Source organism: Thermochaetoides thermophila, assembly GCF_000221225.1.
Source record: "Thermochaetoides thermophila DSM 1495 unplaced genomic scaffold scf7180000011822, whole genome shotgun sequence".
Taxonomy (NCBI): Eukaryota; Fungi; Ascomycota; class Sordariomycetes; order Sordariales; family Chaetomiaceae; genus Thermochaetoides; species Thermochaetoides thermophila.
Genome location: NW_006383038.1, coordinates 1937968 through 1957478, shown reverse-complemented (window position 1 = coordinate 1957478; position 19511 = coordinate 1937968). Strand labels below are relative to the sequence as shown.

Below are 19511 nucleotides of genomic sequence, written 5' to 3'. Positions count from 1 at the left end.
ACGGTATGCTAGAATGCGAAAGTTCAACAAGAACTGCCGGACATACGGCATCAGCACAAAAATTCCATATTGATAAGAAGTTCCCCATGACGGGACAGAGGACGGAAGAGGACGGAAGACGCGCCATAAGCAAGCAAGAAAAACAAGTGTACAAACCTTTGTACAACCGCGGGACGAATATGTGCAATCGCAAAGTATAAAACGCGACTTTGCCGACGCAACGAAGGAGACGTGTCGCTGCAGTAACCGTAGCTGTAAATACTAAGGCAAACGGGGCCGATAGAGCGACACAAAATGAGTACGATCGTAAGTCGGATCGAGGACAAGCTTTCCGTCTCGTCTGTCGGTTGGCTAGTCGGTAGGCAAGGCAAGATAGATGGTAGGTCAGTCAGTAGGCAGGTATGTGCAAAGGCACCAAGGTAGAAGAGAACACGCCAATCTTGTGCCTGTGCAAAAGGCGACTTGGGGCTGCTCTGGGGTACGGGTAAGAAAAAAGAGATCGAGAAAGTCGCAAAAGGGGCAAACGACTGGGTCAAAAACAGATGAAAATGCGAATATAAAAAATCGAAGCCCCTTTCCTATTGATCGCGAAGCTGGATAGGGCGCCAGCTGCAGAGTTGTTCAGAGAAAAAGATATGAGAAAACGAGCACCCTCTCTCTGTCTGCTTGCTGAAAGGAAGCAAGCAAGCCGAGCACAAAGGCAAAGCGAAGAATGGAGAGCAGCGAGCGAGTGTTCGCGCGTCCTTGCCCACCTTTCGCGCAACCGGGTCCCGGTTGGCTGTTGACAAGCCCCCGGATTTAGCCAATAAGAGGCCTCAAGATATGATAAAAGTGGGTCCCAATGTCCCTGCAGGCAGCAGCGCTGCACTTGTCAAACCACACCACCCTCCCAAAAAATCTCCGGCATTCCAGCTCACGGCAGGGGTTGTCGCGAAACCCGTCTTCAACGCCGTCGTCTGCGTCACAAAGCGAATATCCCATCGATGCCAATTGCAAACCTTTAATGCACATTTACGCAAAATAGAACCTGTAACTGATTACATGCAACTCTAGCGACTCTAAATATGCAATTCACGTGACCCCAATCCTGCTTGGTCATGTACAAAGGCAAACCGTAGATATCATCAGATCGCAATTCTATCTCATCGCAAAAGTCGCGTTCGTGTCGCATCGCGACGACCGTTGCGGTTTGACAAGGTGCGATCGGCGAAAGAGAGACGATGGCGTCATGGGTTCGGATTGCCCTGGGCCAAAAGAGGGGAGGGGGCCAGGGCAACGGCGGGCGGGCGGGCGGGTTGGCGGAGCCAGGTCTCTGGTTTCCACGTGCGCGCCGCCCGACTGGGCGGCCTGACCCCGCGATGCGGCTCCTTGGGTTGGCTCGGGAGAGGCATTCCATCAAGCCAGTCAATGGCCTTTGGGACTGGAGGCCTGGTCTCCCAGCGCTCTGGAAGAAGTCCCGAGACGGCAAACGACACCTCTAATTCTCACTAACTTGCGCCGTTGAGCTACTGTGCAAGCATGTCGGGCCTCTGGAAGGTGCTCTCAAGGGTCTTGCTAGCTCTCACACCTATGGTGTTCCCCCGGGGGGAGGCCAGGTTAACAGGCTGTCCGTGATGTCAAGCGAAGGCATCCATGAGCCCCGCCATTAACAAGAATGCTTCATAATCCAAACGCATGGAAACACAAGCAAAATTGCCAGTTCAGCTGATATCTTTCATCATATGGTCATAAACACCGGTTTCTATGATTCTTCTGTTGATGTTTTAGCCTGCCAAACAAAATCTCTAACATGCGCAGTGAAAATGCCGAGTGATAATGTCAACACAAAGACGCTGCTTGCAGGGTGCGCCGTCCCGCTCTTGGTTGGCGACCCCTAACCCTAGCGAACCCGTAACCCTGACCTAAAAGCCCTCTCTTAAAGGAGCGCCATCTCACCATCCACAGCAGCTGTAAGCTGCGACTAACTTGAACAAACTCCCATCCCTGATATAAAAACTATCATTAAAATGCCCCCGCCCATCATACTCAATTTCACCTCCGCTTCGTCGCCGGCACGCGCATCTTGGGAAACTGCAACGGCAGCGCAAGCTTGGCGATGGTGTCCAGCTTGTCGCCCGTCTTCTTCTGCTTGATACGGGCGCCAATCTCCATAAAGTACTGGTTGATCTGCTTCTGCTCCAGCTTGAGGTCCTCCCGCAGATCGAGGGTGTTAACCTCGAAGTTGTCGACGATGCACGCGAACGCGCAGCAGTGCGTCATAAGTAGGTCAACATGCGTCTTCCGCATGACGCCCGCGTCTGAGAATTTGCGCCGAATGTTTTCGATAACGATCTCCGGCGCGCCAACCATGACCTGGCGCAGCTTGTCACGCTTCCCGATGTTCCTCGTCCCGCGCTCCTTTCCCTGCGTGGTAGTCGCGTAAAAGACGATAGTCCACAGGAGATAACGCAGCACCTTGAGCCGCTCGACCGCGTTCTCGTTGCTGGCTACGCGGTTGATGCGATTGGCAACAAAGCGGGACGGAACCAGCAGTGGCTCGTTCTTCTTGGCCTTCTCTTGCCACTCCAGAATCGGTATTGCGTTGAGCACCTCTGCGCCGATGATTTCGCGGGGAACGTAGACGTCCTGGATGTCCTCGGCGTCGAAGTTGCCACGGGGAACGGGGCGGGCCATGTCGACAGCGGCCTGGAGCTCCTCGCGCGTGGCCATGTGCTCGCTGGAATCCTTGATGGTGTGTACCAAGGCGCGGGCATCCTCGTCCAGCTTGCCGCGTGACCTGGCGGCCAGCATGGCGTTTTCGGCGACAGCCTGGATGGCCTTCTTCGCCTTCTTCGTACCGAAAGCCTCGCCCAGCTCCATCTTTTGTTCGGCAAAGGTCTGCACACCGTCAGAATCCTGATCGTAATCCATTTTATAAAACTTTCACATACCGGCTTGCCAGCATCCCCCTCCATAGCCTCAGACGAGGCCTGTTTTGACCTGACCGTCCCTCGAACTGCCATCTTCTTCGCCTGCACGACCTCGATCTGCCCCGTTTTCGGGTCGATAATCGCCAGGAAATGGTTCATGACCTGGTCGACAGTCTTATGGCGCTCTTCCCGCGCCGTGTAGTCTATTGAACGATGCTTTGAAGAAAACAGCGCCATCTCGGATTGCGCGGGCGTGCCGCCACTCTTCCGCCGCTTGGCGGAAGGCTGCTGGTCGGCCTTGTCGTAGACATCGAAGAGAAAGCCGTCCGGTAGTGATATCCCTGGCGTCAATGCTGATCAGACAGTTAGCGCATGAAATTCCCATCTTCACGACACAGAGAACTTGCAAGAGAGCCTCACCTACAACTGGAGGCGACACCTGCGGCTTGAGGACCTTTGTGACCTGGAATGTTGGAGCGACTGGCCGACCGGACTGGATTTCAACCTTTTTCTTTTTTGATTGAGGCGTAGCCTCCTCGTGGCGCGGCCGCTTCTTCGATGGTGAGTCTGACATTGTGATGAACAATCTTAACCTGCGAAGCGACACTCGAATGTCGCTGTCCTCCTGTGTCGCTGGCGTTCGGGCGAACTGTCTGCGCTCCAGTAACTTTTTTTTCTGCCGGCAGATGGATCCGGTGGGGGTTCACCGCCTTAACAGTGGCCCCGCTAGTGACGCCCACAAGCCGAAACGGGCGCCAAGCCCCTCCAGGAAATGGACAAGAAGTCGAGGTCAAAGCAAACTTGAAAACAAGATGAGTGAGCGTTTTGATGTCAGTTGATTGATCTGATCAATGCTCTTACAGTTGCCTGTTGCGCCTTGAAAATCCTGACTGTTTACGAGGGAATTCACAACATGTAACCCTAGCAGCATGGAACAGAGTACATGAGGCCACCGAAACCCCACGTTGCGGCAGGTATAGCCGGGGTTGCCAGCGGCTAGGGCTCACCGTCGCACATTTACACAGCCAAAATCAATGATCACAAGTCAGAAAAGCGTGTTTACAAGGAGGCACAAAAATGGCTGCAAAGCTCAGGCGTCAATTCGTGCCAATCATGTTTCGGATTCGCAACTGTCGGGTCTCCAAGCTTGCCCGGTTCCAGAAGCGCCCAATGTCCAGCTCAACCGTTTTATTGACAGGCAACCAGTCACTACCATAAATCATGATACCACCAAACCGCCCAGTGTCATGCATCCCGTAATTGTCGAGTGTCTTTGACATGCAGTGAGACTTGTTTTGGAAGAGTCTCGAGCGACCGAGAGTCTCTGGGTTGCGAGGCGGACGGTGTTAAGCGCGGTGAGCTCGAGATTGACCGACGGCGCGGTCGCGGTGCTCAGTCCGCAGAGTGGCGACTCAGCTAGAATGCCGAGGACTGGTTGAGGTTGAGGTGCGAGGCGTTTATTTGCTGGATCGTTCGTTAGCCATCTACTCAAAAAGCGTCTCCCTAGTTCGACGCGGCAGCTTACCTCCTGGCCCTCATCTTTCTCCTCTTACGCTTGAGGCGGCGAACGCGCTTCTTTCTCCACTTAGCTCTCATCTTGACTGTTCAAGGGTTAGACTGTCGTCGGCGATGATGAGGGCGACGGTTGATGGTGACCTACCAGTTAATCCGCAGATGAGTTTGCGTGTTGGTAGAGAAAAAGAAGACGGTGATTTTCGGGAGGGGAAATAAACTTAACTAGGGCAGAGGGCAGCAGCCCTGTGGGGCAAGTCAGGTGACCTGCATGTGGTCCAAGCTCCTTCCCTATCTGCGACATACATGCACGCACACAGCGAGTGCGCTCTGGGTTATCACCACCTTCGAAAAGAAAGATGGCGACTGCCATGTGATGGTCCACTTCGAAAACTAGACTATTCAAGAAGTCCTCGTCAGATGAAGTTGGTGACATGTGCGGAAGGTGCATTCAGGCCATCGCGGTGCTGCCAGGCTTCTGCCTGTAGGCTGTCAACTCAATATTGTCCCCCCTGCCTCATGATCGGATGTTGAAGAGATTTTGGGGCCCTCGTTCTCTTGTTTCTTTCTAGATCCTCGAATCGAAAGATAAGTTTCATAATATATTTACCTATCTCCTAAACTACCGTGAAGACACTGTGGGAATGACATCGTCATCTTCTGCCCTCGGGTTCGTATCTTGGGAGTACAAGAGCACCGATCCCCCTAAAACAGGTACAGTCATGTTGCGTGTTTTGGTGCTGGATGATGAGCCGTTCTGTCTGTCGTTGCTGTTGGGCATGGCATCCCAGCTCTTGAGTGTCCTGACCTTAATGAAGTCTCTGACGCGTCTAATGCTGCTCTCTCCTAGGCGAATTTGTCATCCTTCCACATCAGACCGTGTTGATCGGGCGGGATGCATACGCAAACGACGTTGTATTCGCCGACCCAGTGGTGTCAAGAAACCAACTGGAAATATTCTCAATTGTTATGGATGAAGAGAACAAACATCCCCCTCTCGTCTTTGTGAGGGACTGTGGATCAGCAAACGGAACGTGTGTCAATGGCCAACTTATCGGGAAGCGCCCGGAGTTGTCGCCAGCCAGGATGCTCGAGGACGGGGACACCATCACCATTGGCCCCTATCCGGATCTAGTTTTCGTCTACCACCAGCTTGAAAATGTTCCAACCTCCCTGCCCCTGACCGCCTCACAGAGGAAAGAGGCAGAGGTAAGATGAAACGTTATCTTTGGCTCTTCAAGTCACTCATCTAACCAACTGCCTCAGCTTTTCCGGGATAGGTATATCATAACGGACCGCACCGTAGGTGATGGTGCTCATGCCGTAGTGTATGTGGCCAAGGAAGTGTCAACGGGACAGCATGTTGTCTGCAAAGTCCACGACATTGGCAGGTATCCAAAGAGTGCACGGGAAGTCCAACGGATCCGACAAGAGGCCACTTTGCTGAGCACTTTGGATCATGTATGGATACCTGATCCTCCTATGAGATTGTAACTAACACAACCGTCAGCCAAACATCCTGCCAATCAAAGCCGCCTTCGAGACCAATCAGAGCATGTACGTAATAATATCGATCATAGATATGAGGCTGTAACTGACTCGACCAGATACATCATTTCTGAGCTTGCCGCGGGTGGTGACCTCTACTCATTGATACTGCGGTACAAACAGTTGGAGGAACGTGGGATCAGAACGATCGTACGCCAAGTCCTTCGTGGGGTTGCCTACATCCACAGCAAGGGAGTTGCACATCGCGACATCAAGCCAGAAAATGTCTTACTGGGCATCACACCCCGCGTTCCTTACCGGGTCATGCTCTCGGACTTTGGGGACTCAGCCGTGACTGGGCCTAGGAGGATGAAGTCCAACGTTGGGACTTCGTTCTACCGGCCACCGTAGGTTCCCCGTCTGCTCTAACCGTTACTTCCGCTAATGAATAGCAGTGAATGCCACACTCCCGGTCTCGATCATGACCTGTCCGTCGACATCTGGGCAGTGGGCATGCTAACCCTTCAACTCTTCCTCGGCTACGAAGAATTTCCCGGCGGAGACTCTGTTGTGTTCACTAGCCAGGAAGACATTGATAATTACCTCAACATGATCTTTGTCGCGCTGACCGATGAAGATCGTATCTCGGAAGCAGCAAAGCATTTTATCCGTAAGTGTTTAGCGTACAACCGGGAAAAGAGGCCAACAGCTCGTGATGCATTCTACCATGATTGGCTCCAGCAGCCAAAGGAGGAGAGAAAGAGGCTCAAGCAGCTGGAAGCAGACAACATTCTTTCGTGGAAGCCCCAGAAGGTGAAGTTTCCGATCATTGAAGATTTGACCGCTCAGTCGACATGGCAGGGCAATAAGGACGCCCATGTTCTGAGGTCGAGTGCGATGTGGCCTTCGACAACTCTGCATTTCTCGAGCTGACAGTGTAGGACAAATGTATTGATGGCGACCTTGATGGTGTTGATGTTCAGAGCTTGAGCACGGACAACTATTGCTGGAATCTCTACTAGGTGTCGGAACCCGGGAGGCAAGTTTTGCCAAGGTGGAGTTAATCCTAAGAGTATCTGGGACCGACGTGGCTGCTAAATGTATGCAGATGCAATGGAGCTGAACCTAAGTGAACAGTTACAACACCGCTAATGTATAATACATTTTTACATTGCTCACAGCTTCGAACTGTCAATCCTATCCCCTTCATCATCCTGCTCCTTAACCCTCAAATCTGGCAGCTCAGCAGGCATGATCCTCCTGGGATTGCTGCCTGGCACTACCGAGTACTTAGAAAAGTCGGTCACTCCAGCATGCTTCCGCAAGAAGTCCTCATCCAGCTCCAACTGGCCATTGATGACATCTGCTGGCGCCCTTAGCATAGCGAGTATGGCATCAGAGAAGATGGTCGGCTTGCGAAGATGCTTGGCGTAAGCTGGGTCTCTCCGGGTAAATTGCTGCGTCGCAGCGGACTCGATCGCCTACACAACCATTAACTTCATTCTTCCATTTATCATCATCATGCAAGATAGTTGGGCGAACGGGACTCACCACCGCAGGCCAAACCCCCACAACAGCCATGTGTCCCTTGGGCGCCCCCTGCTCCTTTTCCTCGCGCTCAAAATCCATCCCCAGTCCCTTCACCAAAACACTCATCCCGACCTTCCCAATAGCATACGCGGTCTTGCCCCGGAAGAAACGGCTGTATATCGGCGGGCAGACGACCACGATGCGACCGCCCTGAGGGGCTTTCTGCAGATAGGGGAGACATTCTTGGACGGCTCCATAGAGGCCTTCGACGTTGACCCTTTGCATCAGCTGGAACCGTTTCATGGGCGTGCGCGAGACGGGCGCCCACCAGATTGCCCCGGAGTTGTAAATTAGGACGTCAAGGCGGCCATATTTCTAGCCGAAGTCAGACGCTGTCTTATTTTGGTGACGCCTAAAGACAAGGGGGTGGGGTTACCTCGACCGCCTTGGCCACCAAGTCCTTGATCGTCTCATACTTTGTCGTGTCAGATGGTATGGCGGCGGCCTCGCCGCCGGCATCTGTAATTTCCTTGGCGACGGTGGTGATGGTTGATTGGGGGGAGTTGGGGTCTGGCGGGAAGGGGGAAATCTTGGCGAGGTCGGAGGGGGAAGTGGTTGATTTGGCGGACACGACGACTGAATGATGGTGTCAGTATCATGATGAGGCTCAAAATGAGAGTGAGGAAGAATATGGAGGTTACCGGCATATCCGTTCTTGGCCAGGTCGATGGCAACCTGCCGGCCGATGCCGCGTGAGGCGCCAATGATGAGGGCAACGGGGCGGTTGATGGGGGTTATCATGATGCTGTTATAAGGGGGGAATGTTGATGGAAAGATAGGGAGGAGTAAGTGAAGGGAGTGTGAAAATTGACGTCATTGTCATCTCTAAAATATAACCAGAAACGGAATATCTAGCTTCCCTTCGCTACTATCACTTACATCTGCCCCATTCGGAGCAATGGACCGGGGCCTGCATGCACCAAATGGATTAGTGATCAAGATTCCGGACTAGCAACGCCGGGCCGGTCCTCCTAGAGTGGGGTTGCCGAGGCATGTCCGTTCCGGGACATTTGACCAGATGGGGCCGCCCCATGTCGCTCTGCCGGCCGCCATTTATACTCTCGAAACGGCTGAGACCAGATTTTCTAATCATTGTCCGGACCCTATCTTCTGGGGTTGTTGTCAGCGCATCAGAGTTGCATCTTGCGTCATCTTATCAGCTTTGTCTATAATTTGTAACGTGATACGACAGCTAGACAACATGGGCGGCAAGATCGAGTGCTACCTTGACCTCGGTGAGTGAGCCGAGTGGTCCTATTGAGAGACAAACCCACCGATCTATGGGTCCTTTTTGGACGTATGATAGGTACATGCCGTGCACCGTAGGGCTGACCAGAAACGGGTGTGTAGCGTCGCTGTACAGCTATCTTGCCTTCTTGGACCTGCGCAGAAACAAGCCGCTGCTTGACGCTCACAAGGTCGAGGTTGAGTATGTACACTGCTCTTACATCACGTGCCTCATCTCCCAATGATCACTTCCATGCTTACACGCCTTTAGGTTCCACCCCGTCCTCTTGGGCGGTATCAACGCCGGTTCTGGTGCGTCAATCCTCTCATCCACCCCTTGGGGTTCACAACCTCAACTAACACACCCAGGCAACCGTCCCCCATGGACACTCCCCGCCAAAGCCAAGTACGGCGTCTACGACGCCCGCCGCTCCATCGGTCGGCACCCGGGCCTGCAGATCAACTTCCCTGACGATCTGTTCTCCCTGGCGCGAACGCAGCCCGTACATTCACCCCACTCCCATTATCAGCAGTTTGAAATCCTCTAACTTCTCGTGACCAGGCCCTCCGCGCCCTGCACTACATCAAACGCCACTACCCTTCCACCACCTACCTCACCGCCTTCCACTACCTCTTCTACCTGTTCTGGTCCCCGCCCAAAAACGCGGACCTCACCACAGCACAAAACGTGGCTGCTGCCCTCGCCAGTGTCCCCCGCGACTTCGACGGTAAGCCTCCTTCCGCCTCCAGCCCCAAGCTCTTCACCGAGCAGGAGGTCAAGGAGATTATGCAGGCTGCCGGGTCCGAGGAGTATAAGAACATTTTGAAGAAGACGACGCAAGAGGCGCTGGAGAAGGGCGCATTTGGAAACCCGTGGTTATGGGTTACCAATGAGAAGGGGGAGAGCGAGCCGTTTTTTGGGAGCGATCGGTTCCATTTTGTGTACCAGTTCTTGGGATTGCCATACCGGGATGTAACGTTGCTGCCACCGGGTGGGGAGAAGGCGAAGATTTGAGGGACGTGAACGCTGTGCTGGGAGGGAGAGTTGAGAAGGGGAGGGGGTTTGTGATATGTATAAGTAATCATTATGACTCCAAGGGTATATTTGAGGATGTCCCTATAAACGCCTTATCCGCAGATGAGCCCAAACCAACACATAACTGTACACACCAGTTCTCCATGATTTTTTTTTTCTCACACTTTCCCCGCCAACCGTAACCTCCTAACCTCCTCCTCCCTAACAGCCTCACTCCTTGCCAAAAACTCCTGCCTCGCCACAAACGAATGCTTCGATTTACCTGCCATCTCCAGCTCGTCCTTGATACCCTCCCGATCCACATATCCCGCCCAATCCATCCTACTCTTCTCCACCGTGTTCAGCTTCTTCGCCTGCTCCGCCTTCTCCCTCTGCTCGCGCAGCTTTGCTATGCCGAGGTTGAGGTCAGACCTTTGTGAGACGCCCGTGCCGTCGGCGGGGACGGGCTCGAATGCGGAGCGGAAGGCTTTGCGCGGCATGCGCTTTTGTTGTTGATCCGCGTCCGAGGGGGAGACGGCCGGGGCTGACGGGTCTTGGCCTGTTTCGGCGAGGTAGAGCTTTGCTTCGGCGGATTCGCGGTGGACGAGTTTTTCTTCGGTGTGAGTTTTGCCGGCGAAAGTGTAGGTCCGTTTAATGCGGATGTATTCTGATTCGTCAGCGGCGTTGGGAACCGGTTTGGACTGTGAGGGCTTTTGAGCGTCGCCATTTGGTTGTGGTTGTGTGGTTGCTGTCGTGTCTTGACCTGGAACCCGAACGACGGGCGCGCTGATCAAGTCTTGCCAGAGCTTGTCTACGTCGATGGTGACGGGTCCTTTCGGGATTTTCGCGTATTTTCCTTCTTTTCTACGGGCGATTGTCAGTCGATGTCATCCAACTTGTTGGAAGCCTATGGAAAACATACTCAGCCGCACGCATTCGGCGCGTCTTGATTAATGGCCCGTCCTCTTCCTCCCTATCCGCGTCGGCGCCAGCTTTTTCCTGATGTCTCTTTTGTTTTTTTTGCCGCGCTCTATTATAGCCTCGTCGCCCGAGTTCTCAAAGCCGACGTCATCTGCACTGCTGTCGGCTGCTGGCCTTTTGCGGTCGGGTTTTGCAGGGGCGCTCTCGCCCTCCGCAGCCTCATCGTCGTCGCTGGACAGGGACTCGTCTTCCTCGGCCGCGTCATCTGGCGCAAAGTCAGAGTCTTCTTCCGACACGTAGTTGTCGTCTTGGTCTTCGAACTCGGCGGTCATTGTGGTGTGGCAGGGAATGGATGTCGGGGGTTTTTGAAGGGAACGGGAAAGAAAGTCGCAAAAGCTGACGGGAACCTGAACTTGAACCAAGGACTTCTGTTGCTCAAGTGGGTCGCAGGGGTCACGGGTGCTGCCCCGCCCCCGCCTCGACTTCGGGTATTCTTCCCGCGCCAACGCAGGGGAAAAATGCAGCTGTTTAGAGTTTCGATCAAGATTTGGGATAAAAGCTTTGCACAAGCCAGAGAGGCTTTTGTCGCCTATATTCTGGGATCCAATTCAGAGCCACGGATTACAGAGACCCTCTAAGGCACCCAAGGCCGGGCACTGAGTTGCATCTAAGGCAATCAAAGGCGTCGCATGATACAAATAAAGCCTTTCCAGGATTGTCGTGGTGTCTTTTAATCGGAAGCTCACGTTATTTTGCAGCTTTTAGATCTGGGACCCAAAGAATTGGAGATCTGTTGACCCGTCATCGGTTTTTAGCCAGCAAGGTTCCCAATGCCAAGCCTCGCTAGCCAAGGTACACAGTGTCAGTTGTAATAGTTTCAGCCATGTCGAACAGTAGGAAAACTGTCTAAATTTGGACTGGTTCAGCCTTCAACATCTTTGAACTTGTCGCAACTTCACCCATCAACGCTCCATCTTCAACCGCCATATCCAACATCGGCAGCAACAATGGGCAGAAGCGACAGCGACAGCGAAGACTACGAAGTTGAGCAGCCCTCGCTGCCCGACGATGACCCCATGCGGGCGTACATTCCCGCCACGTTTGGCAAGACAACGCGAGAGGCGAACATCGAAGCCCAGATCGAGCGGACGCGACGGAAAGTCGAGCCCAAAAAGCCTGAGCAAAAAAAGCCATTGATGGTCACCTCCAAGATGGATAGCGAAGACGAGAGTGAGAGCGACAGCGACAGCGACTCTGACGATTCTGAGTCTGAAGACGAAGCCGAAAAGTTCCCCGTCACCCACGAAATTGTCCTGAAGACACATGAGCGGGCGATTACCACCATCGCGCTTGATCCAGCCGGTTCGCGCATGCTTACGGGCTCGCTGGATGGCACTATCAGGTTCCATGACTTTACCTCCATGACGCCGACGACGTTGAGGGCATTCAAGAGCATCGACCCATGGGAGACGAAGAAGTCCGTTAACAACGATTCGCACCCGATCCAGCACCTCGAGTTCAGCCGACACTCGGGCGGCCTTTTCATGTGCGTAACTGCGCACCCACAGCTGAAGATCATGGACCGAGATGGCGCCGTTGTGACGGAGTTCGTCAAGGGCGACATGTATTTGCGCGACATGCACAACACTAAGGGCCATGTGGGCGAGATCAACAACGGTACATGGCATCCCTTAGATCAAAATATTTGCATCACGGCTGGGTCAGATAGCACAGTACGGATATGGGATATCAACAACAAGCGGTGTCAAAAGGAAATCATCGTCTTCAAGTCCAAGGCTGCTGGCGCGGCGGGGAGGACAAGAATGACAGCAGTCGCTTGGGGCTCCCCTCCCGAGGGGAACAGCTCACTCATCGTCGCGGCCGCTCTTGACGGGTCACTGGTGATGTACCCCGGCAATGGGCCGTTCACAAGACCAGCCGGCGAGGTTAAGGACGCACACCAGCCCGATACCTGGACCGGTGGTATCGATATCAGCCCTGACGGCCGGATGGTCGTCACCCGCGGCGGCGACGGCCTAATCAAGCTCTGGGACACGCGCAAGTTCAAGGCGCCCCTAATTAAAGTTGAGCACGCCTCAACTTCAGACCGCTATCCCATGACCAACATCAAATATGCCCCCGACGCCCGCTACATCATCACCGGCTCCGTCAACGGCGAGCTGCACATCCTGAACCCAGCAAACCTCCGCCCCGAACATGTTACCCCCATCACCCCAGGAGTCCCCCTCATCACTGTCGAATGGCACCCCAAGATCAACCAGATCATCACTGGCTCCGCCAACGCCGAAACCCACGTCCTCTATAACCCCAAACTCTCCCATCGCGGCGCGCTCGAAGTGATGTCCCGCGCGCCCAAGAAGCGTCACATCGACGATGACCCGGCCTTCACAATGGACCAGAGCAGTTTGGGCTTCTCAGGCGACGCGATCGTTGCTCCGGGCGCACTGGGTCGTCGCGGCGGCGTGTCGGCATCAGGCAAGTCGCGCGATCCAAGGAGGCCGCAGGTTCAGCAGATCACGCCGTTTATGAGGAGCCAGCCGGATGAGAAGCATATCGAGCAGAATATTCCGCTAAGCAAGATGCTGCATGAGGATCCACGCGAGGCGCTGTTGAAGTATGCGGAGGTGGCGAAGAAGGAGCCGTTGTTTACGAATGCATGGGCAAAGACGCAGCCGGTGACACAATATGCCGAGTTGAGTGATGATGAGGAGGAGGGGCCGGAGAAGAAGAAGGTTAAGAGGTAGGGGGTTAAGGGATTGGTTAAAGCTTTGGAGTTGACGGCGTTGAGGGTTGAAATTGGGTTGGCATCATGATGGAATAGGGGTTCGACGATTATCGATAGTAGTGATGAAAGTACCTGGCAGAGTAGATATTGTTGTTATATTCAGGGATGCATGTCTAGTTTCTCCTCGTCTGCCCACAATAAAACAAAATTCTATTCTTTATTTTTGACCACGTAGATATAGATCAATACTCTCTAGTTTACTTCTGCTTCAAAAGGCCATCGTTGAGCTATTGTACTTCAAGACCTATCCTTGTTTCCTGAAATCCAGAATCCTTTGACGAGAGGTCTCTTTTTGGCCACTCGCGTTCCTCAGACGCGCTGCTGCTGCGATGATGGGGCAGCCCACGAACTGCATCTTGCGATTGGCCGGCACAGCTGAGCCGCTGCCTAGTGCTTGCATGAACGCTGCTTCCGGGGTTTCGCCGCACCAGCAGGAGGGCGCAGACAGGCCCCGCGACAGGTAGCCTTGACGCAGGGCGCCGCTTACATAAGCCGTGCTACGTTCTGCGCGCGCAGATGACAGCACAGGCGGTGCACAGGCCAAGGTAGGCCCGCACAGGCATCGCCCGCGCCGTTCAATCTTGTCGGTCGGCTGGCTCTCTTGCCTTCAACCTCTCCATCACAGGGTGAGCGCGCGCATCAAAAAAATCACCAATCTCCCTCCGCGACGCATCAACGCCATCTCCAAACAGCCGGCCTCGGACGGAGCCATCAATTCCCAGCCGCATCCTCCGGCCACAACCCTCGAAACCCCGCTGTGCCTGCACGACTTTCTCTATTTTGACCACGCCAAAACTCGCACTCTTCTGTTTTTCTCCCCACCAGGCCTGTGTTCGCCCTTCTTCGCCCCCCGGCGCGCCCAGGCTGGACACCTACAACCTCTTTCTCTCCCCCCTCCCCCCCCATTGCTGCGTCTGTTCCACCGACGCGACAACCACACCCCGGCCGACCCGGTAGCCCGCGCGCACCACCACAACGTTTTCGCCGGACGTGTCTGTTGTGTCTGAACCCACACACGGTCGCGTCGCCGTCGTCGCTTGATTGCCACTCGTTGATTTTTTTCGACTTGACCAGCCCGCTGCTGCATCAGGGTCCTGCCCTTCCAGCTCTTCTCTCCATCTCATCCATCCTTTCGCTGCTATCTTCAACGTGTTTCGGCGCCCGTTGCATCACCAACAATACCCTACCCGCGATTGCTGGATCCCCCCGAGCTATGCTAGCGCAGTGACCGTCCATACCGAGCAATTGCCATTAATCGTACGGACGCCGTAGTCGACTCTGCCGTCGCCATGACTAGCGTCCAGGTGCCGCAGGTGCCGCCTGCGGTCCAGCTCCCAGGCACTGCCATTCCGGCAAACATGACCCAGCAGCAAGCGCAAGAAGTCTACAAGGTTCGTCTTGGAACCCCTTTCCCCCCATCTCCCCGGTGGTCCCTGCGACGCGTCAAGTCGTGACAAGACGTGATGGCTAACGCTTCGCGCAGCGCTGGCGGCAAATGAAGGAGTCGGGCGTCCCTCCCACCGATCCAGAGTTCATTAAGACGCAAAACATTTTATCGGCCCTCCAGCGGCAAAGCGATATGCGCAAGCAGATGCAGATGCAACAACAGATGCAATTACAACAGCAACAACAACAGCAACAACAACAACAACAGCAGCAACAGCAGCAGCAGCAGCAGCAGCAGCAAGTAATGCAAAATGGCGCTAACGGTGTCATTAACGGCACGCAGTTTGGTCGCGTCGCGCAACCAGGTGCTGCACCGGCCTCCATGCCGCCTGCTACAGGCGCACTCGGCGCGTCTGCGTTGCCTGCTGGTTCTGCTGCTCCTGCCCAGAACGCGGCGGGTGCCTCTGCGCTGCCCCCTCAGCTGCAGGGCCACCCTCACTTCACGCAGGCTCAGCTGAATCTGCTCATGAACCAAATTAAGGCTTTCAGGATGCTGGGCAAGAATGCTGGCGTCCCCATTCAGATGCAAAAGGCCATCTTCGAGCACCGTGCTCGTCGGCGCCAGTCCCTCGGCAAGCAGGAGCCGCAACCTGCTGCTACTTCTGTTACACCTACGACATCGGCCGAAACACCAGCTCCAGACGCCTCGAAGCCCGCTGTTAACGGCCCCGAGGCTATCAAGGCCGCTGCTCCTGCGACCACAACCGCGAGTTTGAGCGACCCGCAATCCAAGACATTCAAGACGGTCAAGTCGCCGTTTGACGCCGGTTTCGTTCGCAAGACTATCTCCTACATCGACCATAGCCGCCGCAAGAATCGCCAGCTTGTCCCTGGCCTCTTCCCTACCGGTATCGACTTTGAGCAACTGAGGGCTGATCGGGAGAAAATCATCTTTAACCGCATGAGCCAGAGATATCAGGAGCTCAAGTCGCTGCCCGGCAATCTTGCCCACTGGGATGCCTCAAAGGACGAGCTAGTTGCCGATGACACGGCGAAGCGAAAGGCCATCATCGAGATGAAGAAGCTCGCCCTCTACTCCAAGCAGCGTGCTCTGCGCGAGAAGATCGGTCGGCAGATGATGCACTACGACAACCTGGCTATGACCACGAACCGTGCTCAATACCGCCGCATGAAGAAGCACAACGTCAGGGAAGCCCGCATCACCGAGAAACTTGAGAAGCAGCAGCGCGATGCCCGCGAGAATCGGGAGCGCAAGAAGCACATCGATTTCTTGCAGGCCATCCAGAACCATCGCAATGAGGTACTCAATGCCGGCGCGGCTCAGCGTCTCAAAATGTCCAAGCTTAGCCGCCACATGTACAACCATCACTTCAACATTGAGAAGGAGGAGCAGAAGAGGATCGAGAGGACGGCCAAACAGCGTCTGCAGGCGCTTAAGGCCAACGATGAAGAGGCCTACCTCAAGCTTCTCGACCAGGCCAAAGATACCCGCATCACCCACTTGCTCAAGCAGACCGATGGCTTCCTTAAGCAGCTCGCTGCCTCCGTTCGTGAACAGCAACGGCAGGCCGCTGAAAAGTACGGAGAGCCGATGGACATCCCGTCCAGCGAAGACGAGGACGAAGATGACGAGAATGGCCGCAGCAAGATCGACTACTATGCGGTTGCTCACCGCATCAAGGAGGAGGTCACCGAACAGGCCAGCATTCTGGTTGGCGGTACTCTTAAGGAGTACCAGCTCAAGGGTCTTCAGTGGATGCTTTCGCTCTACAATAACAACCTCAATGGCATTCTGGCCGACGAAATGGGTCTCGGCAAGACTATCCAGACCATTAGCTTAATTACCTACTTGATCGAGAAGAAGAAGCAGAACGGCCCCTACCTGGTCATCGTGCCTCTCTCTACGCTTACCAACTGGAACCTGGAGTTCGAAAAGTGGGCGCCGTCGGTCACCAAGGTCGTCTACAAGGGCCCGCCGAACGCCAGAAAGATGCAGCAGGAGAAGATCCGGCAGGGCAAGTTCCAGGTCTTGCTAACTACCTACGAATACATCATCAAGGACAGGCCGCTGCTGAGCAAGATCAAGTGGTTCCATATGATTATCGACGAAGGCCATCGTATGAAGAACACCAACTCCAAGCTCAGCGCCACCATCCAGCAATATTACACGACCCGCTTCCGTCTCATTCTCACTGGTACCCCCTTGCAGAACAACCTTGCTGAGCTGTGGGCCATGCTCAACTTCGTCCTGCCCAACATCTTCAAGTCGGCCAAGACCTTCGACGAGTGGTTCAACACGCCGTTTGCCAACACGGGCGGTCAGGATAAGATGGAGCTTACGGAAGAAGAGCAAATTCTCGTTATCCGCCGCCTGCATAAGGTGCTGCGGCCGTTCTTGCTGCGCCGTCTCAAGAAGGATGTTGAGAAGGATCTCCCCGACAAGACCGAGAAGGTCATCAAGTGCAAGTTCTCGGCTCTGCAGGCTCGTCTGTACAAGCAGATGGTTACGCACCAGAAGATCATTGTCAGCGACGGCAAGGGCGGCAAAACCGGCGCTCGTGGTCTGAGCAACATGATCATGCAGCTCCGCAAGCTGTGCAACCATCCGTTCGTCTTCGACGAGGTCGAGAACCAGATGAACCCTCAGAACATCAGCAACGACCTGCTCTGGCGTACGGCTGGCAAGTTCGAGCTGCTCGACCGCATTCTGCCCAAGTACAAGGCTACTGGCCACCGCGTCCTGATGTTCTTCCAGATGACTGCTATTATGGACATCATGGAGGATTATCTGCGCTACCGTGGTTTGCACTACCTCCGTCTCGACGGTACCACCAAGTCCGAGGACCGTTCCGAGCTGCTCAAGCTCTTCAACGCACCCGACTCGCCCTATTTCATGTTCTTGCTTTCTACCCGTGCTGGTGGTCTGGGTCTCAACCTGCAGACTGCCGATACCGTCATCATCTACGACTCTGACTGGAACCCGCACCAGGATTTGCAGGCTCAGGATCGTGCCCACCGTATCGGTCAGAAGAACGAAGTGCGCATTCTCCGTCTTATCACGTCCAACTCGGTCGAAGAGAAGATCCTCGAGCGTGCTCGTTTCAAGCTGGACATGGACGGCAAGGTCATCCAGGCCGGTCGCTTCGACAACAAGTCGTCTGAAACCGACCGTGATGCTATGCTCAGAACGCTGCTGGAGACGGCCGACTTGGCTGAATCTGGCGAGCAAGAAGAGATGGATGACGAAGAGCTCAACATGGTCCTGGCCCGCAACGAGGAGGAGCTCGCCATCTTCCAGAAGATCGACGAGGAGCGCAACCGCGATCCTATCTACGGCACTGCCCCCGGCTGCAAGGGCGTGCCGCGTCTCATGACCGAAGATGAGCTGCCGGAGATCTACCTGCACGAGGGCAACCCGGCCGAAGAAGAGAACGAGGTCCACCTGGGTCGCGGTGCCCGCGAGCGCAAGCAGATCCGGTACGACGACGGTCTCACCGAAGAGCAGTGGCTCATGGCGGTTGACGACGACGAGGACACGCCCGAGGCTGCTGCCGCTCGTAAGCAGGCCCGTCGTGAGAAGCGAGAGCAGAATAAGCTCAAACGCCTCGCCATGCTCAACGCCTCCATGGAAAACTCGCCGTCCGCTAGCCGCGCGAGCACCGAGGATGTGGAGACGCCCAAGAAGCGGGGGCGCAAGCCTGGTAGCAAGAACCAGGAGAAGCGTAAGGCTGAGGATGGGGATGATGAGCCGCCGGCCAAGAAGCGTCGTGGACCACAGGGACGGCCCAAGGCGGTTGGTACTAGTAGTGGTGGTAGCGCGCTTGCGCCTGAGTTGCGCGATAAGCTGCAGAAGGCGTGCAGGAGAATCTTTGATGGGTTGATGAACCTTGCGGTGGATGATGACGAGCCGCCGGAGAAACCGGAGGGAGAGAACGATGATGAGAGTGAAGATGAGGGCCCGCCGAAGAGGCTGATCATTGGTCCGTTCGTCAAGCTGCCGCCCAAGCGCGAGTGGCAGGATTATTATGTCATCATCCAGAACCCGATCTGCATGAACGATATCCAGAAGAAGATTAAGCGGGAGGAGTACAACAGCCTGGGCGACATGCGTAAGGATCTGGATCTTCTTGTGACGAATTGTCGCACGTTCAACGAGGAGACGAGTGGCATTTGCCAGGATGCGAATACGATAGAGGTGAGCACCTTAAAAACTGTCTAATTCTACAGAAATAGCATTCTGACAGCAATCCAGGCGTATTTCAAAGAGCACTTTGCCAAGGAGCTCGCCGAGGACCCAGACCTTCGCGCTCTCGAGGATCCCAACTCGCCCAACTTGGTTGGTCTTAACGTCGACGGTGTCAATTCCTCTGCATCTTCCTCTTCGGCAGAAGCTTCTGGCCCCGCTACAACAGGCGAGTCGTCAGCCGCGCAGTCTAGCCAGCCAGCGTCGTCCACGACTTCGACTACCCCTGCCCCCGCTCCTGCACCGGCGGCGCCGACTGGTCCGCCGAGGATCAAGCTTGTGTCGTCAGCGAATAAAGAGAATAAAGGGGATACTAATGCCAGTGCAAATGGGAGTGCTGCGCAGACAAATGGGGGTGTGAATGGGGTGGCGAATGGGAATAGTGAGGCTTGA

General features: G+C 54.8%; 7 protein-coding genes across 7 annotated transcripts; 3 read left to right on the top strand and 4 right to left on the bottom strand.

Annotated features, from left to right (window-relative positions):
• Positions 1–2031: 2031 nt before the first annotated feature.
• CTHT_0069730 (RNA polymerase I-like protein) lies at positions 2032–3483 on the bottom strand (the record flags this gene model as incomplete). The annotated part of the gene is made up of 3 exons (XM_006697188.1): positions 2032–2877; positions 2931–3262; positions 3330–3483. The coding sequence occupies 3 exons, from the start codon at positions 3481–3483 to the stop codon at positions 2032–2034; spliced, it is 1332 nt and encodes a 443-aa protein (XP_006697251.1).
• A 2024-nt stretch (positions 3484–5507) lies between these two features.
• Positions 5508–6842, top strand: CTHT_0069720 (uncharacterized protein; the record flags this gene model as incomplete). Its single annotated transcript, XM_006697187.1, has 5 exons — positions 5508–5630; positions 5688–5723; positions 5932–5978; positions 6029–6316; positions 6365–6842. The coding sequence occupies 5 exons, from the start codon at positions 5508–5510 to the stop codon at positions 6840–6842; spliced, it is 972 nt and encodes a 323-aa protein (XP_006697250.1).
• A 242-nt stretch (positions 6843–7084) lies between these two features.
• On the bottom strand, positions 7085–8240 carry CTHT_0069710 (uncharacterized protein; the record flags this gene model as incomplete). The annotated part of the gene is made up of 4 exons (XM_006697186.1): positions 7085–7390; positions 7461–7814; positions 7876–8075; positions 8141–8240. The coding sequence occupies 4 exons, from the start codon at positions 8238–8240 to the stop codon at positions 7085–7087; spliced, it is 960 nt and encodes a 319-aa protein (XP_006697249.1).
• A 460-nt stretch (positions 8241–8700) lies between these two features.
• CTHT_0069700 (uncharacterized protein) lies at positions 8701–9741 on the top strand (the record flags this gene model as incomplete). Its single annotated transcript, XM_006697185.1, has 5 exons — positions 8701–8734; positions 8850–8928; positions 8998–9038; positions 9096–9229; positions 9289–9741. 5 exons carry the CDS (start codon positions 8701–8703, stop codon positions 9739–9741), a joined length of 741 nt encoding a protein of 246 aa, XP_006697248.1.
• Positions 9742–9920: 179 nt separating this feature from the next.
• CTHT_0069690 (uncharacterized protein) lies at positions 9921–10677 on the bottom strand (the record flags this gene model as incomplete). Its single annotated transcript, XM_006697184.1, has 2 exons — positions 9921–10605; positions 10664–10677. The coding sequence occupies 2 exons, from the start codon at positions 10675–10677 to the stop codon at positions 9921–9923; spliced, it is 699 nt and encodes a 232-aa protein (XP_006697247.1).
• A 14-nt stretch (positions 10678–10691) lies between these two features.
• CTHT_0069680 (uncharacterized protein) lies at positions 10692–10994 on the bottom strand (the record flags this gene model as incomplete). Its single annotated transcript, XM_006697183.1, has 1 exon — positions 10692–10994. The coding sequence occupies one exon, from the start codon at positions 10992–10994 to the stop codon at positions 10692–10694; it is 303 nt and encodes a 100-aa protein (XP_006697246.1).
• Positions 10995–11669: 675 nt separating this feature from the next.
• CTHT_0069670 (WD40 repeat-containing protein) lies at positions 11670–19511 on the top strand (the record flags this gene model as incomplete). Its single annotated transcript, XM_006697182.1, has 6 exons — positions 11670–13423; positions 13782–13928; positions 14094–14460; positions 14689–14859; positions 14952–19070; positions 19128–19511. 6 exons carry the CDS (start codon positions 11670–11672, stop codon positions 19509–19511), a joined length of 6942 nt encoding a protein of 2313 aa, XP_006697245.1.